Source organism: Staurois parvus, unplaced genomic scaffold (assembly GCF_062004578.1).
Source record: "Staurois parvus isolate SC_StPar_1 unplaced genomic scaffold, SC_StPar_1.0 ptg000175l, whole genome shotgun sequence".
NCBI classification, from domain to species: Eukaryota; Metazoa; Chordata; class Amphibia; order Anura; family Ranidae; genus Staurois; species Staurois parvus.
Genome location: NW_028317971.1, coordinates 7,396,312 through 7,419,321, shown reverse-complemented (window position 1 = coordinate 7,419,321; position 23,010 = coordinate 7,396,312). Strand labels below are relative to the sequence as shown.

Here is a 23,010-nt window from a genome sequence, read left to right as displayed (position 1 = left end):
TGCATTACAAATCCTGGCAGAGTTATATTTTCTATGTAACCATTAGGTTGATTTCTCTCAATCTGTTGGTGTGACCACTGTCACAGGTTTAGAGGATGAAGAAAAAAGAATTTTCAGTTTTCACCCAAACAATAATAAAGGGGAAATTTTCCAATGGTGACACATATTCCAGTGACTTCTGTCTGTCTACAAGGGCATTTCCCTCACACTGGAAAGATTTCTCCCACTTTTTTCTGGTCTACAGTACAGAAGTGAAGGGAAAAACTCCCCAAGGGTTATAGGTGACAAAAGAAAAAACTTAACAGCTCTTAACCTCTTGGTGCCGACCGCACGCAAATGTCTGGGCCTTGACGCCGAGCGGCCGCTCATTTGCATGAAATGTAAGAATGTAAGTTAGGGACCTTAGATTGTACACCCCTTAAGGGTTAGGGACTGATGTGAATGTACAATATATATGTAAAGCGCTGCGTAAATTGACGGCGCTATATAAGTATCTGAAATAATAATTAAGGAAAACATATGTGCTGAGAGAGCGTGCCCTGTGCGCTCCCAGCACACATGTCCAGTACTCACGGAAAGGTCCTGATCTCCTCTTTCGATCATGACCTTTCCCAATCATGTGACCGCCTGGACGGCAAATCATGGCGGTCACATGATCTTAAAACACTGCCCCGCCTCCCAGCTTCTGAAACCCTTAAAGGGCCGGGAGCCGCCGGCGCCAAGGGGTTCACCATTACCAAATCTTGTTAACATGTTCCTGCTAAGTGCACACACATGTGACGTCACAGAGGTGTGTTTTCGTCCATTGCGCCACATATGCAGTATGTTTTTGTGCTGGGAACGCTCTCAGCAAAGTGACTGAGCAATCTCCAAAAGCTTCTAGTCACTGCCAAGTACAGGCTCCCAATCATGTGATCTTTGTAAAGCCCAATCACATGACTGAGAAGCCCGCCTCTGGATGCTGGCGTTAACAACTCCTTAAAGGTTCAATGGCAAGGGGTTAACATCTTACAGCACTGCCCAAAAATAGGCAAGCGAATACTTTTCATGACACTGCTGCTCAAACTCAAATTCAATGATTTATAGAAATTATTAACACGTTTCTCTTAAAAGTGGCACTTGCCTCATGGGTGTCTTTTTTAGCAGGCAAAGACTCGTTTTGACATCCTTCCAGCTCATCTGAAGATTGCTCTGATCTTTTTCCTATTATTTCATTTGTGAAAGAACTTGTTGCAGTTTCTTTAACGCTATTAGCTGTGAGGTTCATATCAGCTTTGCCATCATTATGCTCAATGCCATTCGCAGAATCCACTGCTTTAATGTTCTCTGCCAGCAAATCAATATTACTTTTGGCTTGGTCTTGACTTTCACTTTGCATACTAGATTTTTCACTGTGCACCAACTTGAGGAAAATTCCAGAACCTAGAGCCTGTGATAAAATAAAATGTAGACAGAGGAGAAAATTACTAAAAAAGCTAAAAACACAAATAATCTTAATGGGAGAAATCAAATATCCGTTCACATACACCATTTCCATTGTAAACCTGGATATACATGTACTGAAAATCGGCTGGTTCAGCAGGGACCAACTGAATTTTGGTACCTATGTACAGCTGTCTGTTCGACAGAAGGCAGTCGAATGAGAAGCTTAGGTTGAAAAAACAGTGCTTGCAGTCAATTATCCCCCTGTCAGAATACAAAGGCACAGCAGGAAAGATCCCTGCATCAAAATCTCATGTTGATGCAGGGATCTGTGATTTTATTTCTCATTCAACCCACTGGTTGAAGAATAAAAAAAAAAAAAACCCTCATTGTGTTGTGTTGTTTCTCTGCAGCAGGCCCTGAAGAAATCCTGGAGGAACGCCCAATGCAGATGTTCAAAGAATGGGGAAAATGCATAGTTTTTAATTTTGCAAAAGTCTGCTGGGCTGACAGAGATCTATCTAATAAGTAGGAAGCAACGTATGCACATGTATCTAAGAAACATATGCTTGCTCCCAACTACATGTGTATTTAAAAAAATACATAAACAGTAAACCATTTTTTGGCTTCCAAGGCAAGACATTTCAGATGATGGCTGTGAAATGGGCCACTTAAAGGACAACTGCACATTTAATACAATTGTTCCTTCCCCCAGAATCATATTATTGTTACTCACCAATTCGGTTAGCGCTGACAAGGTCCAGATCAGCTCCTCTTCATATGCCACACATGCATGCCATAGCCCTATTCATTCCTATGGGCAAGGCGTACTCCAAAGGACAGATGGAGGCAACAATGAGTACAGCTTACTCGCAAGAATATATTAGGCCATTAGGACAGGGGTCTTGTCGGAGGCAAAATCACTGGAACAGGGTGACCGTTAAAGTGAACCTGTACCTAGAACATGCCAACTATGTCCTCATTCCCATTTGAGTGTAGCATATGTAGGCAATTCTGAGGGTTTTTTGTTTTTTTTTAGGAGGATTCTACAGGACCTTTTTATGGGGAAGGAATGCATGTTTTTAGCCCCATAGACTTATTGGAGTGCCTGAAGAACACACTAAAGAAACATTTTTATTTATAAGTCAATGGACCAAAATGTTCTACTCTGCTTCAAAGGTAGCTCAGGTACCTTTTTGAGCTTCAGGTATTAAGCTACAAATTAATGAAAGGACAATATTACTAAGGATGAAGTTGTTCTTTAATTCTATAAAAAATGTGTCTCTTTTTTTGGTTAATTTTCAAACCAACTCAAAGGATAGCACAACTCAGAGGGAAAACAAGTAATCCCTACTATTTACAGTACACGTTCTAATACTCAAGATGTCCTATCCTCTTTGTGGGGATAGAGGCAGAACAGGGAAGTAAATAGCATATACAAACTATTTTACTAAGCCCCCCTAAATTCTGTCTCCCACTTCCACAAGGAATCTTTTAAAAGGAGGAAGTGGGGAATTGTGAGACTCCCTGCCCACATACTGCAGATTTAATTTAATTTTGAGACTGTCCATAAGTAAAGAAAAAACCTACTACAAATCCAATATTATTTCTATTCACCAGTCACCGTGCTGTGCTGATGACTATGACAGGCCAGCAGACTTTTAATAGATGTATTTTTCACTCTGTCATTTGCTAGTGTCTGTACAGCTTGCTTGGCATACATATTCAGTGGCTCTCACTGCTTCCCCCACAGCAATTATTAAAGCTGGATATATGTGAAGGTCAGTCAACAACTACTGGTGGTACGCTCCCCATTAGGACAGTTTATAAACAATAGTTGCCATGTCCCATATGGCTAAAACTGGGTACACATTACAAGAAAATCGGAAGACAGGTTTTGTATGTGTAATGATTGGTCGATTATCTAAATGTTAGTATAGTGCTTTCAACAGCTGATTCACTTTCCAGACGAGAAAGAAACGAAGGAGCAAGATAGAAAATTTTTATCGTATGTGAACATCTGATTTTCACTCAATGTGTTCAGTAATTGTCTGGAAGTAAATCGAATAGAAAAATGTGCATGATCAGAAGCAAACAATTACCCAGAAGAAGGTGGCAACAAAGAAATCCTACACAAAAAAAAAGGTTTGCCTTTGTCTTTCAAAAATTATCATACATGTGAGTACCATTTCTCGATCACGCACCTTCATGGAAACTCGGACAATCGTTTTCCGATTTTCTTAGTGTGTACCCCAGTATAGATTTACTGTTCTTAGGTTATCAAGATGACTGTATAGGTGATTCTTCTCCTAGCCAATGTGTTTGAACAGCTTTCAAGATATTATAGTAACAATGTTTTCAGATGGCTTTCCTATCACATTTATATGGTTTTACTGTTATGCAGATTTCTATAAGTGGTATTTAACAAAAACATCACATATAGATTTAACCATTTGAGTGATACAATTGCAAGAAAAAGTATGTGAACCCCTTGGGATTACGTGGAGTTTTGCATGAATTGGGCATAAAATGTGCTCTGAACGTCATCTAAGTCACAACAATAGAAGAACACAGTCTGTTGAACATAATACTACACAAACATTAGATGTTGCCATGGTTGAATTGCACATAACATGTAAACATTCACAGTGCAGGGAGGAAAAAGTATGTGAGGCCCTAGCTTAATGACTTCTCCCAGAGCTAATTGGAGCCAGGAGTGAGCCAACCTTGACTCCAATCAGTGTGATGATATTGGATGTGTTGCTGACAGCTGTCCTGTCCTTAAAAAACACACACCTGTTTTGGGTTTACTGGTTTCAAGAAGCACTGTCTGATGTGAACCATGCCTCGCAGAAAAAGAGCTCTCAGAAGACCTACGATCAAGAATTGTTGATTTGCATGAAGCTGGAAAGGGTTACAAAAGTATCTCCAAAAGCCTTGATGTTCATGTGTCCACGGTAAGACAGACTGTCCACAAATGGAGAAAGTTTAGCACTGTTGCTACTCTCCCTAGGCGTGGTCATCCTGTAAAAATGACTGCAAGAGCACAGCGTAGAATGCTCCATGAGGTAAAGAAGAATCCCAGAGTGTCAGCTAAAGACCTACAGAAATCTCTGGCACATGCTAACATTTTTGTTGACACATCTACAATAAGGAAAACATTAAACAAGAATGGAGTACATGGGAGGACACCACGGAGGAAGCCATTGCTGTCCAAAAAGAATATTGCAGCACGTTTGAAGTTTGCAATAGAGCAACTGGATGTTCCACAGCACTACTGGCAAAATATACTGTGGACAGATGAAACCAAGATTGAGTTGTTTGGGAAGAACACACAACACTATGTGTGGAGAAAAAAAGGCACAGCACACCAACATCAAAACGTCATCCCCACTGTAAAACATGGCGGAGGGAGCATCATGGTTTGGGGCTGCTTTGCTGCCTCAAGGCCTGGACGCATTGTTGTCATTGATGGGAAAATGAATTCCAGAGTTTATCAAGACATTTTGCAGGAAAACGTACGACCATCTGTCCGCCAACTGAAGCTCCGCAGAGGATGGGTGATGCAACAGGACAATGACCCAAAGCATACAAGTAATTCAACAAAACAATGGCTGCAACAGCACAGAATACGCCTTCTGGAGTGGCCCAGTCAGAGTCCTGACCTCAACCCGATTGAAATGCTGTGGCATGACCTTAAGAGAGCGATTCACACCAGACATCCCAAGAATATTGCTACACTGAAACAGTTTTGTGAAGAGGAGTGGTCCAAAATGACTCCAGATCGTTGTGCAGGTCTGATCTGCAACTACAGGAAACGTTTGGTTGAGGTTATTGCTGCCAAAGGAGGGTCAACCAGTTATTAAGTCCAAAGGTTCACATACTTTTTCCTCCCTGCACTGTGAAGGTTTACATGTTATGTGCAATTAAACCATGGCAACATCTAATGTTTGTGTAGTATTATGTTCAGCAGACTGTGTTCTTCTATTGTTGTGACTTAGATGACGTTCAGAGCACATTTTATGCCCAATTCATGCAAAACTCCACGTAATCCCAAGGGGTTCACATACTTTTTCTTGCAACTGTACACTCAAAAAGTAAGCACAGACTTTGCCTAATGTTTTTCTGATACATTTCATTCTGACGTGCCTATTTTACACAATTATCGTTTACCTCACCACAGCTGATGAACTCAGACTTTAGCAATCCAAATCAATTGCACAACCCAACTACCCCCTTTCCTCCCTGTAAGCATGTACAGTTAAGCACCACTCACTCTTTTACATTATATGTCCACAAACGCTACCCTCTGCAAATATCTTACCACATTCTTTCCCCTGGCTGCTGATAGATGCTATGTTTTGTGGACTATATGAGTGTTAATGTGCAGCTGCCATGTTTGAGACAAAGGCAAAAAATAAACACTAATGAATATCTAAACCACATATCCATATTTCAACAAACAATTACCTTTCCATCCTCCAAAGCAGCAGTATTGGAGCCATACTTCAAGCTTTTCAAAGGTGACAGGTCCTCATTGTTGCATACTTTAACATTTGTTTGGTTTTCCCGAAAACATGAAGATTTCAAATTATTATTGTGATAGTTTTCCTCACATATCCCTAACTTACTACATTTACTACTTGTAAAGACTAAGTGAACATTAGATTCATTCAGTTCTTTGTCTTCATTACTCTGCCCCACAGCCGAGTCCATACTAACACCCTGAAGCTTGGCTTCCAGTAAATCTCTGTCATCAACGGACACTAATATAGATTCATGCTGCTCAGTGTTTGCCTTTATATTTCGGATCCAGGGAACCAAAGGACTTCTCTTCTTGAGAAAATCTTCCTTTGTGACTGAATGGTCAGAATGTCCATCGTCCTTATGGAAGACATCTGAAGTACTGTTCATGTTTAAGGCATTGGAGGTTGAAACCTCTGTATCAACGGTGCTACTTGTAACATGCTCATGAGGTAGGACCTCACTTCTGGTTGTAGTTTGAAGGTTCCCATCACCAGTCAGGGGTAACCTGCCATCAGTTAATGAGAATGATTCTGCTTGTGTATGGCTCACAGGTCCAGGTGAGACAGACATACAGTTTTCAACACTTTCAGCATTTTTACAAGCTGTTGAACATGAATCTTCATGCAACATACTAAAACGTTTTTCTGAGTCACTTGACATCTGTTTTTCTTCTTCACCAGAGAAACGCTTAGAATATTTGTGCTCACTTTCTTTAGGGTTCACCTAGAATTAGAGATAAGAAAGGGGTTACAGTAACATAATGTGTACCAGTATTATAGGGAGTCTGAGAGCATGTTCTCCACACATTAGCGTCTCATATTTTGTACTGCACTGTACAAGTAGTCTGCATAATAAAAATAAAAGAACATGTTTGCAACAGAGTGAGTGTACCTTAGATGATGTGCTCTTTGGAGGCAGGATCTAAGACTCACAAAAGAAGAATTTTAGCACCAAGAGTATCAACAAAATTTAGTATACTTTTCTACCACATTATAATTTGGTCCTTGTCCTCCTCTCACACATGACCATCTTTGAATATCTGTAGCATAAGCAGATATGCCAAAAGGTCTCTTCCTGGTCTTTGGGACCTAGCAGAGACCTGTGGCACATCTGTGCACATGCAGGGGGTTTCCTGCACGTGAATACACATGCTGGTACTTTGCTACCTGCAATGTCTATGGGAAATACCATCATGCGCAGAAGGACTCTGCTGGGTCCCAAAGACCTGCAACATATCTGCGCATGTGGGGAAATCTGTGGAGCACATGTGTGGGGAAACTGCCCCCTGGGATGTGTTATATAGATATCCAAGGAGGCAGTGGGGGCTGCAACATCTTTCTCGTCTAGTCAGGAAAGATGGAAGTGCTGTGGTTCAGCACTAAAAAGGTCAGAAAGCTTTTAAAAAACAAGGTAATAATCTCCAATTACAAATAAATAAATGTCTGTGCAAAAATATATATATAATATTTCAAACATAAGTCCTTATTTTCCCAAAAGGATTTTCAAAACAATGTTTCAAAATGTGCTTCCACCTAATCACCACGTGAAGAATAATATTGACCGCACTCACCAGATGGAGGTGAGTAATAAGCCTCATAGGATATAAGGGATCCTATAGCCCCTCAGGAGGAACTCAAATAACGGAAGTGACGTAGGCCAAGAAGACAGCAGACCAGAAGAAGGGTCTTGAAAACGCCCTGTGGGTGGGGCGAAATGCATTGATGCACTTCTGGTCTGCTGTCTTCTTGGCCTACGTCACTTCCGTTATTTGGAACGCACGCCGACTTTTGCTGTTAAAGTATCCATTTTTGAGGTGGAAAGCTGGTCATCCTCTACAGTGATCCTTAAAGCGTGAGATCCCTATATTTACAATTTGGAAACTTGTTCCTTTGAAGCCTTTGAGGCTATTAAACAAGGCCTGTTATTTTATTGAAAAATGTGAGTGTCCTTATTCTATGGATTTATATGGTATTGAGTGGCAGTATTACACTATGTAGCCTTTCTTTCCTTGCACATTATTGAGGATTCCATGGAGAAGTAGAGTGGAGTCGATTGCTGTATCTAAGCAGGGTGAAGGCGATTTGAGTTCCTCCTGAGGGGTTATAGGATCCCTTATATCCTATGAGGCTTATTACTCACCTCCATCTGGTGAGTGCGGTCAATATTATTCTTCACGTGGCGATTAGGTGGAAGCACATTTTGAAACATTGTTTTGAAAATCCTTTTGGGAAAATAAGGACTTATGTTTGAAATATTATATATATATTTTTGCACAGACATTTATTTATTTGTGATTATTTTTATGTATTTAATTTTTGCGCTGTTTTTTGTGTTATTTATTATTGGTGGTTTTCACTGGTGCACAGCTGCATAATAGTACACTTTCTTTGATTGGCGCTGGGATTTTTTTAGTTTGTTAATAATCTCCAATTATCAAAGATGAAGGGGGAGGAGTCCGAAGGAAGAAAGTGATTTTAATTACTGAAGGTCTACTTTAAAGGGCACACAGGTCTCTTTAGGAATAATTTATATTTTTCTAATATACCAAATAAACGTGTCAATTTCTGCCACTACTCACCATCTTGGGAAATACATTTTAGGCTTTACTGAAATCAGGAAAACTAGGTAAGACAATAGTAATACTTATCCATGAAATCCCATGACAAGCACTAAAAGTTTACCAACCCCCCCCCCCCCCCCCCCCCAAAAAAATAATAATAATTTAGCACAAGGGACATTACTTACCTTCAGTGAGAGGTGTCCCTTGTGTGTCCTCCTTTAGCTTAAATCTTCCTCCTCCTCCAATCCTACCTCTGCAATACACTGGTGTCGAGGGGGATAAACCTAAGTTTACCTGAAACAGTTTCTTTTTAAAAATCAGAACAAGAAATTTTACTTGCCTTCAGTGAGAAGTGTCCTTTGTGCTGCTGTGTCCTCCTTTCATCAAAACCATCCTCCTCCGATGCCCCCCATCCCCACTGTGGTGGAAATTAATAGAACTAAGGAACTGTGATAGACTCAGCAAGAGTGTCATATTATGCCCATCCTTTCTGTCCAGCTCCTGCATTCATACAAGCCGTTACTACAGCTTCTATGAATGAAAAGCAATTTCTGGATGAAGGGGGAGGGGGGAGGGGAGGGGGATTGAAAGGTCCACCTCCTCTATTCATAGAAGTTATAGTAATGGCTATGAATACAGGAGCTGGGTGGAAAGGGTGGCCACAGTCAGGCACTCTTAATAAGATGCAGTCACAGCCCCTAGTACTATTAATCAATGAGAGAGGGCATTGGAGGAGGAATACTTCAGTGAAAAGGGGGCACAGCAGCACAAGGGACACATCTCAGTGAAGGAAAGTAATGTCCCTTGTGCTGATTTTTTTATTAATTTAAAGTAAACTTAGGCTTTAACAAAACCATGTAGTCACTGTTCACTCATCATATGGATTACTAGACTGGGAACCAAATCAGAGTGGTTTGTGATCTTTAGTGTAAGACCAGGGCATTCAGTGACAGCAAGGCGGTGCCTACTTGCAAATGAAACTTAGAATAATGTTCCCCTGCTGTTTTGCAACTTGATATGTGTTTGTAAAACTATACATATTATGGCAACTACTTAGTGTATCCAGCTGAATCATACCTTGTTTTTTCAGAAGAATTTGGGCTTTTATTTAGTGGTAAATAGTAATGGATATCTCATGACTTTTTATTATCAAAGAAAAATAGGAACAATATAGTAAAAAAAAATGTAAATATTTAGCTATATTTTTCTTGTTATTAAAACATACCACCAAAGGACATCCCAAAATAAATTGCAGCGATAGAACCCAGAAACTAATAGAGCCCAGAATTAATAGTGCCGCTACCTAAAATACACTGACCTTGACCCAGACCTTGGACCCTACCTTAACCCTAACTCTAAACTCAACGTTTTTGTTTTTGTTTTTTTAACACACATTGTGCTTTTTTTTTTTATATTTTTCCCTTCAATCTTCCTCCATTTAAGAAGAAAAAAACAACACAAAAGCGGGCTTATACAGTGACTGATCACTGACAGCCAATCAGAGGCTCTTAGAGTGAGAAGGTGACCAGGAACTGGGCCTCCTGGATCCTAATCATTAGTGCGGGGCTATCCACGAGAGCTGGGTCTTTGTGCTGGGAGTGCTCTGTGTAGTGCAATCTCAGCATAAACACAGCTGAACGTTTAAGCAGCTCCACATATAAAGACCCACTTCCGTGAGGCCACGTATATGCATACAGCTGTCTGAAAGAGGTTAAAGGAAAATGGGAGACTAACATTGCTACATCTAATTCTGCAAATGCTAATTTCCTGACTATCATGCTGACCCTCTTCCTTGTATACTGTGTGTCTCTAACCTGAAACAAAGAAAAAAAAAAAAAAAAAAAAAAAAAAAAAAAGGATGTCTGACTTTACAGACAAAATGTTTGTTACAGGTCAGTAAAACAAACCTTACTGAACCTAGTTGATCAGTGTCCCAGCCAGACACGTTGGGGTTTATTTACTAAAACAGGAGAGGGCAAAATTTGTTGCAGCTATGCATGGTAGCCAATCAGTTTCAAACTAAAAAAAAAACAAAGCGGATTGTTTTTTATGCAGAGTTGCACCAGATTATGCACTCTTCAAGTTTAGTAAATCAACCCCTTTGTATGTTAAAAGAGGAAATACTGAATTGCAGCCCCAACGTATGTCGTTAACAGCATAGATGAATAGATTCCCCTGCCGGGTTATTGTATTCTGACATCTAGCACTGCTGGCTGTCAGAATACCTAAACTGTGCCTGCAGTTGATTGCTCAGATGCTACTTGGCCAACAATTTTCCCAACAAGCTCCTTTGACAAGAGCCGATTGAACATTTGACTTCTGTTGAACTGAGTGGTATCGGCAGGGCCATACACTGTTTTCGAATTTCAGCTGAGCCAGCAGGAATTAATCAAAATTTGAGCAGCGTAAAGCCCGTTTAAGTTAAACAGGAAGGTAAAGAAAATGTGACCTTCTGGGAATACCTTAGAAGACTTAATACTGTGCATGTACAAATGTAAACAATTTGGCAGACCATAAAAACTTTGTGAGACAAATGTTTTCTAATAACCCAAATACCAGACACACATGGACAATTTACCTTTCCAGAAGAACCACCACCAATAGCCACACATGTTTCAGATTTAGCAGTTAGTTCAGTGTTAAACTGCTTGTTGTCATCGGTATAGCACACAGTTGGTACATTGGAAGAAAATATCATATTCGTGTAATTTGTAGGAGGTGGAGTAACTTTGCTTGCTGATGTCATTTTGCACATCACAGTTGTTTGAAGGCTATTTGTGTAAAGTGCACTCAAACTGCTCTGGTTATACATTTGGAAGATCTCACTTGACAATTTTATATTATAATCCTGTAATGAAACATTATGCAGATGTTTTGGTGGGGAGTTGAAAAGTCTTAACTTATCCTCTCCAAAAACTAATGCAAAAATTAAGTGTAAGGTGATCACCTTAAAAACAATTAAAATCATATTACATAAAGCAAAGTAATCTGGGTACAGTAGCAACTTTTAAAAATATCCACAATTTAAGAGGAAATACTATCCAAGGCTTTTTCCATTTCAATTTATTGGATGATATGTCTCTGAGTGGCACATACTATAAAGTAACGCACCAGCGGTGGTTCCCCCTACTGGGAAAAAGGAATTTTGACAAACCCATAAATTCCACATTCCACTTGGAGTACAGTACAGCACACAGAAGTTGATTCTTAGAGCATGGGTTATATGCTGCTATCTTCAGGTGACTGGACCCTGTCAAAAGCTTGCTGGGAACAGACTTGGGTGTACCCAACATTCTGGGAGTTTCTAGTTTTTTTGGGTTTTTTTAGCAAGCAGTAAGAGGATCAAAGAGAAAAAGAGTGGAGGGATCCCTGTCCTGTACTGTATTCCAATATGTGAGATTTATAGGTATGCCAAAATTCCTATTATCGTAACCACAAAATACTGGACACAGGAGCTGATTCTTAGACCATAGGGAAAAAAAATAAAAATTCAAGGAATGGGTGCCAAAAAGCCAAAATTGCAACAACAGGCTCACAGGAAAAAAAGAGGGGTCAACAGACCAGAAACAGATGACAGCAGAAAGGTGAACCTTTAAGTTGGTTACCCTAACTGGTGAATATCATGAGACTAGAGATGCTGGGAGGTCACTAGGTGAGAGTCACATAACCGATTATGTTTGGTGAGATGGAAATACAAACACCAAGGTATCTACAGAGTGCATGTTAAGGGAAACAAGTATAAAAAAAGGAGGTACCATGGGCTTTCACAAAAGAGTCTGCCAGTAGAACTGAGGGAAGTTCTCAAGGAATCAAAGGCAGCCTGTTCATGAATAAGATGTATGTCAAACAAAAGGTTGTGCTGAAATGAAAATATATGTTGTATAATGATATGAGGATAAGACCCAGATATTGTGAGCTGCAAAAGGTTGAGGGAGAAGTTCAAGAAGGGAGGGGGAATTTTTTGGGCCTATGGTCAGAGATATAGCTCAGGCAATTTTTTTTTAAGAAAAAGGTCTCCAAAGCATCCTAATACCTGAAGGCTAGGATCTGATTGAGTGTCTAATGAAATCAGCACAAAAAGATGTGGTGAGTCCGGCAATGTAAAAACTACACTCAAGTATGGAAGGAAGGGGAGTACAACCTCATTACACTGTGGATGCTATTAAAGTTAAAACAATCTCTCATGTGAAAAGTTGTAGTATGTCAATAGAAGAGTAGGCTGTAGTCTCAGCTGCTGTAGATTTAGGGACAAGTTTAGAGGAGTCCAGTCACAAGACTGGTTACTGCAGTAAATAGAACAGTTGTTCAGAAGCATGATGAGACATGCATTGCTGACTATTCAGGACTCTGAAAGTCCATGAAATCCTCCTTAAGATAGAAGGAAAGGATTACCCTTTGTGATTGTACTGCGAGGTAAAGAAAAGCAGCTTGCTCTGTGAAGCAGGTCAGCAATAAAAATTATTTTGTGTACCTCTCCAAAGGACAGATTGATTAAAAGGTTGAGATGTCTCTGCCTAATGTGGAGCAAATGTTAATAAATGTCCCTTCCCCCATTTTGACAAGGGGTGGGAGCAACTTTTAATGCAAAGAAGCTTTTTTTTTTTAGCAGGTCCAGAGGGCTTAAGAGGTGAAGGGTCTGCAAGAAGTGAAAGACCCACAGTAAATGAGGACTCGCTAAGGGAAACCCCTTCCTTCAGTAGCTGCTTCAATGTGATATCCGTGTGGGTGCAGGTACATAGGGATCCTTGTTCCCGAACTTACCTTGTGTGCATTTGGGGACACAGATCTGCACCCACACATATTGGAACAGTGCCTGTTGTACGTGCAGCCAACATGTCTCACAATAGAAATCAATGTGGCTTCCACTATAAGGATGCAGAGAGCGCCTATGATTCCCCAAGTAGGAAAACATAGCCCTGCATGGGCAAATCGTACTGTACTCCTGTGTGAACGAAGCCTATGTCTGCCCAACGAGGTTACTCAGATACTGGATGAACACAGGTGGATTTTATAACGACTGCAGTGCACCCCCCTAACCTCCATTAGCTGTAGATGAATGAGTAAGAACTCAGGCAAGGATGACAATACTGCTTGGGATTTCAGAGACCGTATTGCATGCCAACTTCAGCAAGTTAGGAGCTCACTGGAATAGTAGCAAGATTAACTGATATTTTTTCTGTACTTGCAGCATTTTTGAAAGGGACAAAATATGGAAAAGTGCATGGATTGCAGAGATGTAGCGCATATGATTAAATCTGGAGATTTCACAAGTGCATTATACTTTAAGTCTTTTTGGACTCTAGCCTTTAATTGAGCCCTTTACAACAGTAGTCAGATCTCGTTTAGATTCCATTCCGCTGTGAAAAATCCAGCAGGATAAGTGGAATGGCCTTCTTTTATTTTATAAACGAAACTGTTGGATGATTCAGAAATATCCACTCAAAAGGTAAAATTTCAGTAGTTTGATGCTAACCCCTCCCTGGAAGAATACATTATCTATATGACTCCATTCAGCCTGTGCAGTCATTGATCAATGAAATTAATGGGATAGGGTTGTGTGGATCTTGTCTGCTCAGTGCACATTTTCATATCCAGCAGTTGGAGGCAGGACACAATACATGACAAATGCCTACTTCGGTACCCATGTGACTGCAACACAATGTGCAATATATGATTAAATCATGCTATGACGTAACATGCTTTTCTAATATTAAAATGGACATTAAATTTAATACTGATGATCTGCCAAAGTGAAACAGCACAGTGACTCATTGGTTAACACTTAGGAACCGCGGTCTACAGAATCCTAGCCAGGACTGACCGCATTGAGGTTCACATTAGCCCGCACTGTGCGGTCTGGTTGTGGGTATTGCATCGATTCCCGCACTCGCATCCATCCACAGCCGAATCGCGCTGCTCTTACAAGACACATGGGGCTGCCATTCATTCTGAACAACACCTCAAGCATCTCAGCCCTCAGCACGATTGCAGGTGCAGGAGCCGCATGGCCAAAAAGACCATGTGGTTTCCCTGTGGATGAGTTTTTTGAAAAGGTGCATGCACCTTTCTCTTGTATGCAACGCGGGCACTGCAGACCATTCAAATGAATGCAGGCCACAGAGTCTGCACTAATGTGAACCAGGCCTGAGGGCATTATATAAAATGCCTGTATTAAATAATAAAGTTAAATAATTAATGTAGATCTTTAGAATATGGCACTTAACAGCTAACCCATGACAGAGTGCTAATTTCATCTGTTATATGTAATCAAAAAACATGCTGTGATATTTGCTCATTTATGAATCTGCAAAGCATAGCAGAGGTTATCAAGCTTTCAATCACTGATTGCTCTCCATTAGTGAAGCATCTTTATCTACACATAGCACCATGTTACAGATAGCATGCAAACGCTCTTAAAGCCTAGGTCTAGTAAAAAAAAAAAAGCAAACAAAAAACAGCACAAGTGAGATTACATCCAGTCAGTGTAATATGTCCCTTGTGCTGCTAGCTGCAGATTTAGTTGAAATCTTCAATCCCTTGAGCCCAACTATGCCTGTGCTTTCTGCTCAGCTCCTCCAGTCACAGAAGATGCACTATAGCTTCTATGAATGAATATTGATCTCTGAATGGAGGGCAGACGGGTAAATGAAGTCATCCTCCTCAATTCAAAGACATTTCATTTATGGAAGCTATAGAACACAACCAACTACTTGTGCCCTCCCCCCCCCCCCCCCCCAAATTAAAAAAATTAAAACAAAACTGCTAAGTTTCTTTTAATTTGCAAAAATAAGTGCTATAAGATGCCACCAGCACCAATACTAAAGACAAAACCAGTGTCACGGAAGGACTGTATCTGTGGCTGACAGTAGCAGGGTGACAGTTGCAGTGAGTGGAGGATAATGCCAGGCTGGAATTCCCCAGGCGTGCGCGCGCGCACACACACACCTGAACAATCCCACACAGTGACAGGTCCGGCACAACACACCACCACACCAACAGTGACACTGACACAGATCAGCAGGCTATGGGATCGTGATGATGTCATCGCTCACTAATACACTGCACATGTGATGGATGGATGTCCAGCCATGTCACACTCACATAGACACAAGATATCACAGTCAGACATTACCTTTTTCTGCAGGCACAGCTCCACCTCTGCTGATGAATGGGAAGAGAAAGGCTCGAACTCCACAGTGATCAGCAGCCGCCAGCCGGCTTGCAGTAAAGGACTGAGTCTGAGAGGAACACTGGAAGGAGAGGCAGCTCAGCTGCTACACTGACTCCAGACACCTGGCATCTTCCTCTGTCCTTTCTTCCTCCCCTATGCCGCCCTTTGCCCTCAGCTGAAGGAACAATCATGACATGGCAGTGTCCCACACAGAGTGACGGCCAGTGCTGCGTCCAGACGCTTCTAGGTGGCAGTGCGCCCTAGGCGGCTGCCTAGTTTGCCTAGTGGGAGCAGCGGCCCTAAGTACAGCTTCTATGAACAGATAAGGTGGGTTGAAAGGGTGGGCATAGTCAGCACTATTAACCACTGTGGCAGTGGAAGATTACTGCAGCATTTAATAAAAAAATTAATTCAGCAGAACCAAGGACATTACTCACAGTAAATGTGATGTGCCCCTTGTGATGCTGGCTGCATATTTAGTTGAAATCTTCCATCCTAATTTTTTTTTTTTTTTACTTTTAAAAAAAATCTTGTTTTTATTAAAAGTAGGCTTTAAGAGCGAAGGCACAAGACACAACCAAGGCACATGACATTAGCCAGCACAATAGCACATAGTGCACATTTATCAAAGTAGGATATAGCAATTTCAACCACATATTGCTACAATATGTTCTTCTCACTGCCTATTTATTGCCATTAAGACAATTTCAATTTTGCAAGGAGTGTCAGGTGAGGCCTGGTATATTCTATCATCCTTTATGGAAGCTATCTGCTATATACAGTAGTTCTTTGATTATGTCTTGTTTGGAAATCGGGGGAGGGTGAAGGGGGGAAAAAAAAAAAAAAAAGAAAAAAGGACCTTCCACAAGGTCATCATCTGTTCTGTCTTTGAAAAATGTATGAAAGCTGAATCCTTTAACATATACGTGTACATCCATTTTCAGTTGAGTATAGATCATATGAGTGCATATCCATTATTCACCTGTCCATTTTTTTGTTATTGAAGAAAAAAAGTTAGATGGACAAAAGTATGAACAAAAACAAAAGTAAAAAAAAAAAAAAAAAAAAAAGAAGAAGGACACAAACCTTCTCTGTTTACCACAGACATAAACAGGATCAGATTTAAGTGGTTGTAAATGGATGTACGTCCATTTGCATTCGCCCACCCATAAACATACATTGTAGTTCAGTCTAGACCGGTCTGAAAATGTTACAGATCTGTGCTGCCTTCCCCTACACCTTTGTGGAAGACTAGATAGGTTTTGCCCTGCTCACACACAGCGACAGATTTCCATACACTGATAAATATGTGCCATGGCTTTTGATATTAAACACTGCAAACACTCAGCCCTTACCTAGACCTCAAACTGTAAATATAATAAAAGTACTTGAATCCAGTTTTAAATAATTCAACAAAGACTTTTTCTAGACTGATAAGCAGAGTTAACAAGCCAGAAATAGAAATGCATGCATATCATTTAATGCATATTTGAAGGTAATAAATCCTTACCTTTGTCTGTATTCTGGAAGCAACGCTTAAATCCACAGGTTGATTGCTACTGTGATTTTCCTTCATTTCATGCCACACTGGGGAAACACTTGACATGATTTGGGGCTGAATATGGGGGGAATTCCTCAGGTTACTTTCATCGCTATTCTCTGCATCAGCAGCATCAGTCTCTGCAATCTCACAAAGAGGGTCATGCACAGTGTTGATGGAGACGTATTTTGCTGGGTTACTATGTTCTACAACTTTCCGAGAGCTGCTGGTCAGCTGCTGGCTTGGTTTACTATAAAAGAGAGCTAACCACATGTGCAAAATAATTTTCACATCCTCCACCTTCTCCTTCAAGTTGGGGTTCCACGGCCTAGAAAGGGGAAAATAAGTGACAAGAAAATGAGGACCATATATTAAATTATAACAAAAGCTTCCCACTTAATACATTTTACAACGTTCAATTTAATCAAAGCATTTAAAGCAAAAAACAAAAAAAATACATTACAAAAGCTGCTGGTAATTAGCATTCATATTAAGAATTTAATATTTACTATTTGTAAGGCAGGTTATGAATTGAATTATGTCAGAAAAGAAAAAGTGCCATCCAAACTGGTACAATAATCGTATCTTAATAGTATCTCCAACTCACTTGTATAAAAGTGTGGATTATAAACCTAAAAATACTAGAACACGCAAACAATTGGCAGTTGACTAGTGCAAAACTGCCTGGGAAGTGGTTTATCAAATCTTATGCGGAGTAATATTACTACAAATGTAAGTGCAATATTGTATTTATTCGATCACTTCTTAGATCATGAAAAAGGTTGACGTTGACAGAGTGAACATGTTGCAATCACATAAAATCAAAGAATTCTGTTCTGACGAAGTCTGCGATGATTGGCGGACGAAATGCATCAACGTAATTACATCATCACGCTCAGCGTCTTCATAGGCTGCGGTATCCACGAGGAGAAAGAAGCAAGCGTTGTAGCTCCATCTTGGATAAGCATGAAGCTATATAGAAAATAACAAGGCAACCACTCTGAGGAGATTTGTTGGTGATTCAAGTGGCTGTACTCACTTCCACCGGTGGCAAGTAATAGTGTGTTAAGCTGAGTCACTCTAGACTGCAATTATTTACAAACGGGAGTTATACCCTATATATCTATATGTTTGCTTGAAGCCCCAGACTGAGGGGAATTTGTGGGCTTACTAGGTATATACTATATACCTTACACAACTAGCGATATGGGACATTTGTCGCACGCATTCTTATAGGAACCGCACCAACTCTGCAAAAAAAGAGTCATTTTGGGATCACCTAGAGGGGCTTTCATTAAAGAAACCATTGATGTTTGAATGCCCTTTATTTAAATATCCATATTAACCACTCTGGACTGATACTCCTTTACCAATACACCAATGTTTTTTCACAGCTACAGTGAAGAGAATTTTTTCTGAACTTCCTCATGGTAATTCACATTAACTTATCTCATGGCACTTTAGCACCATTGGTATTTACTTCTCATTATTTAATATTTATTCACTTTTACAGTCACTTCTTACTGTGGATTCATTTCCACCTATGTTGGCTATCCATGAAGGTCCATACCCACTATGCACACAGTATGGCACAGTCATTGAGACGGTAAAGAGAGATATACTGTATACTCAATCTGAATATGTGCATCCTATTAGGCTGATGTCAAGATTATCATCCTGTTTCCTTTGTATTCATCATTATCCATTATTTAATTCCTAGATCATTCATTTTTACTGTGGTGTTTGTGAAGGAACATTTGAAGAAGGAAACGATTCTACTAGGCTACTATATATGGAACTTCACTGCATATGAATACAGAAAGGACACTCCATTGCCTCATATTGGTCATTTTTTGTCTATACAGCCGTTTTTGAAGACGTCGAACGGTTCTTTATTTTAATTCTTTGATTTTATGTGATTGCAACATGTTCACACTGTCAATGTCAACCTTTTTCATGATCTAAGTGATCGAATAAATACAGTATCACATTTATATTTGTAGTAATATTACTCCGCATAGGATTTGATTAACCACATCCCAGGCGGTTTTGCACTAGTCAACTGCCATTTTTTTGCATGTTTTGTATGAATTGAATTATACTGGTGAATTATTCTTTTATCTTTGGTGTGAATGGTTATCACTCGCTGCAGGCAAAGAAAACACAGATGCACACAAACATATGCTGCCTATACAGTAGGTGGAGAAAAAACAAAAAAAAACAAAAAAGGATGAAAGCGTAGCCAACCAATCAGACAACATCGTATACTTTTTCTAAAGCAGATCTAAACTTAAGAGCCAACATCTAAAGTGGTGGCAAATGACACCATATTTTTTTCTGCAGAGATATAAAGCATGGATGCCCCCCCACCAATTCATTTTATAAAGTATGATATTTTCATATGTCTTGGAGGTTGGCCACACTTCATTCCACAAGTCCATACTTGTCAGTGACCACTAAGGAGGCTTGGTAGGAGAATAGGTTCAAGTTTGATCTTTAGGTGTCTTTATTTCTGAAACTGTTAGTTCTGATTGTTTACATTTTTTTTCAATCAGAATGTTTAGATAGCATTGTCTAGTTTTACAGCATAGATACTTTAATACATTTACCTGATTGGACGTTTCCCCTGTTGTGACCAAATAGCTTAGCACGTTACGCTCAGCAACAGATGTCACACACATTTCTTTGGTCATCACAGCAAGTGTATTATATTTAGCAGTTATGTTTCAGCATGTCAACTGTTATTTGAATCACCATTTCATTTTTAACACAGGATGCAGGTTAATTTTTTCTATAGCTGTCGAGTATGCTTCAGATGTTTTTCACATTTGCTATAGAACAACTATACATAATACAGGTGTTTATCATAAAAGTGTCTAACACCTGCCAAATGACTTGTTCCTGCTTTTGCATAATAATCTATAGCTTGTATGGTCTTTTTTTGTGGGTATTACAGATGCATGAAGTTAGCTTTTATGTTACTTACCCATGTAGAGCTCGATTTATTGTTTTTTCTAAAGGATCACTGGTAAACTTGCTATCCAAGTCAAAATCATACTTTGCTTCCCATTTGAATGTAATCAAAAAGTTGTCCTGGAACTTTGACACCTCCCGGGGCTCTGTATTCAAGGGAGGGCACCCATTATCACTGGTCAAAAGCAGAAAATCCCTTGGAAAGAGCGAGTCTGATGACTGGTCCAATACCACTTCAATGTCAGGGCTTGTCACTGTTGGCTCTGAAACACTCTGGGGCGGCTTTTCATTTAGGTCCTTTGTTGATTTATCTGGGGCATCATCTATTGGAAGCTGGGAATAAGAATGCTCCAAGCAAATCTTACTTGTTGCATTATTTCGTGCTTTTGCCTTAGCAGCTGCAATAAGCATTTTGTGGGAGGTTTGTTTTTCACTGTTCTCTGTACGCTGCTGTGCTGTATTGTTCACTTGACTGGCATCACTCCCAGCCTTAGATGGACTTTTTACACATTCAGGTGCATGAACAGGCTCCTCAAAGGCAGTGCTAGATTGTAATAGTGGGCTGCTGTCTTTTTGTGGGTATTCTACAGCATTTCCGCCATCACTGCTGGGAACATTCTCCTGTGCGCCCGGCTCACTCTCAGCATTTATATATGAAATACTTGAGGAAGAAAGTGAATTTAAAGCCAAGTCAGCCAGAAGATTTAGAGCATGAGATTCATACATGCTTATCCGCTTCTCCATTATATCATTCTCAGGAACTGGTGCTGGGTGAGCTGATTGTTTAGTGGTCAAACTGTGGTCCATGCTGGTCTTGCTGAATGAGCCAACGGGTTCAAAAGGAATAGTGTTAATGGATTCCACTGCCCTTCTATATTGCTTCCCAGACTGTTCTTTGTGTTTTATCACTGGTTTTCTAGTAATTTCTGATTTGGCTTTAACTTCAGGTGATTTTTTCCTGTTACCTACAAAGTTATTGGGAAAAAAAGCAAACAGTAAAGAACAAAGAATAATGAGCACAATGGAAAGATATATTGTACTTTTAGTACTAATGTATAAAAAGACTTAAATGCATAACAACAAAAAAACAGATGTAAAAAGTACAGCTGAAAAAACAGTGCTCCTCGCTGCCACTGGTAAAAGTTACATGACTGATGACTACGAAGTTTAGGAATGTACTTTTAGAGACCATAAAGGTCATTTACTTAAAGTGGAACTTCGCTCTCTCAATCAAAATTTACTATTTTTTATCCTTATGCCGCTAGCAATAGCAGATAGATAGGAAGTTATATCATTTTTCTTGTAGTTTTTTTTTTTTCATTTCTTTAGTTACTTCCTGGTTTCCAGGCCTAGGCAAATGATGTCACACATCCCAGGAGTCTTCAAGGAGGAGTTTTCTAAGCTAAGCACACCATCCTGCCTGCACTAAGGACATTCCAGGGAGTAAATGATACATTAATCATGAATACATGAATCATCTGCCCTTACTAAAGGTGGTCACAGCCAGAAATGCTAGGGACTGTTTTTACTGTGATTTCTCAGCAAAATAAAGCATGAAGACATGGATGGGTGAGTTTTCTTTAATTATAAAAAAATAATTAGATAGCATTCTTGGTTTGTTGTGCTCCGATTCAGTGTAGTGCTGTTTTGATGTAGATCAAGTGTTCATACTTTCAGAATTTGTTTTTCCCCCCCCCCCCCTCTTTTAATTAGATTTAACGGCCCTTTCATGTAATTTTTTTTTACTTACTGCAGTGCACTATGAATTTACACAATTGTATCAGTGGTACATCTAATCTTTTACCTGGATCAGAGGCCTTACGTTTTGGAGGTCTGTCACGCATTAACTGGGGGTCTGTTGAAGCCATTTTTCTTGATTTCCCAGTGATCGTTTTATTTTTAATAACGGTGTTTTGTTCTTTATTCCTTTTGTTTGTAGCTGTAGTTTCTGTTTCACTGACTTTTTCATCAATCACAAATTCAGCAGTCAACACTTCAGCGCCTAACAAGCAAATGTATAATTAATAGTAATAAAACAAAAAGGCCAACAGCAGAAAGATAGCCTTCTCAAAGTGATATGATTAGTGCAAAAAATGTGTTGCTACCCTAGCATCATACAATGAGATTGCATCTGTGCACATTAAAATCTTAAACATGAGGGCTTAAGCGGCATCATAGGGGAGAGGAGCTGACAGCGCAGGCAGGAACAGCCATTAGAAGAGGAAGTCAAACTTTCTGTGCAATATTGTTGCAGAGGGCATGTAAATATAACCACTTTTTTATTAAAAAAAAAAAAATCCTGTAGTACCATTAGTGCAATGAGTGCACTGAATTATAACGTCTTAAAAAAATTCTCAGACGATACAACAACCATTCTTTCACAAAAGCATAGAATAGGTTTACATTTATAGTCTACTGACTTTCATTGTGCAACAGTCCCAGTTAGGTCGGCCACTCACAGTCTATTTCTGGAAATATGAAAGATTCACTAATATTTAAAGCTGATATTTAGGGGGGGGGTTTGTGGGGGGGGGGGTGTCAGTTACAGTACCAAACACATTAGTTATGTATATGGTGTGTAGCCCATTACCCACAGACACCAGCTTTGGATAAAAATCTTCCTTGCAGTGCCTACCTTCACAGGCACCAAAACACTGCCATAGGAGGCTATCTTTGAGTGCTGTAAAGTTTAACAGCAGTCCCTGCTACTGAGAAAAGTTGTGCTACTCACCCACCCCCTTCTGCCCTCTCCATCAGAGATCTTGTCATTTAACTGCCTCTCTTCTATTCACAGAATGAAATGGGGAAGATTTACTA

The 23,010-nt window shown here is 39.9% G+C and overlaps 1 protein-coding gene across 5 annotated transcripts in view; it reads right to left on the bottom strand.

Moving 5' to 3' along the window:
* TASOR2 (transcription activation suppressor family member 2) overlaps positions 1-23,010 on the bottom strand; it is a 99,592-nt gene that overhangs the window by 24,566 nt on the left and 52,016 nt on the right. For 3 of the 5 annotated variants that reach the window (XM_089676889.1, XM_089676892.1, XM_089676890.1), the window contains 6 exons: positions 21,998-22,195; positions 20,207-21,158; positions 17,191-17,548; positions 11,088-11,357; positions 5,893-6,672; positions 1,124-1,429 (listed from right to left, as the gene is read on the bottom strand). In XM_089676889.1, coding sequence (XP_089533015.1) covers positions 1,124-1,429; positions 5,893-6,672; positions 11,088-11,357; positions 17,191-17,548; positions 20,207-21,158; positions 21,998-22,195 — 2,864 coding nt within the window. The remainder of the gene's footprint in view (positions 1-1,123; positions 1,430-5,892; positions 6,673-11,087; positions 11,358-17,190; positions 17,549-20,206; positions 21,159-21,997; positions 22,196-23,010) is intronic. The other 2 variants (XM_089676891.1, XM_089676893.1) reach the window with 2 other exon arrangements.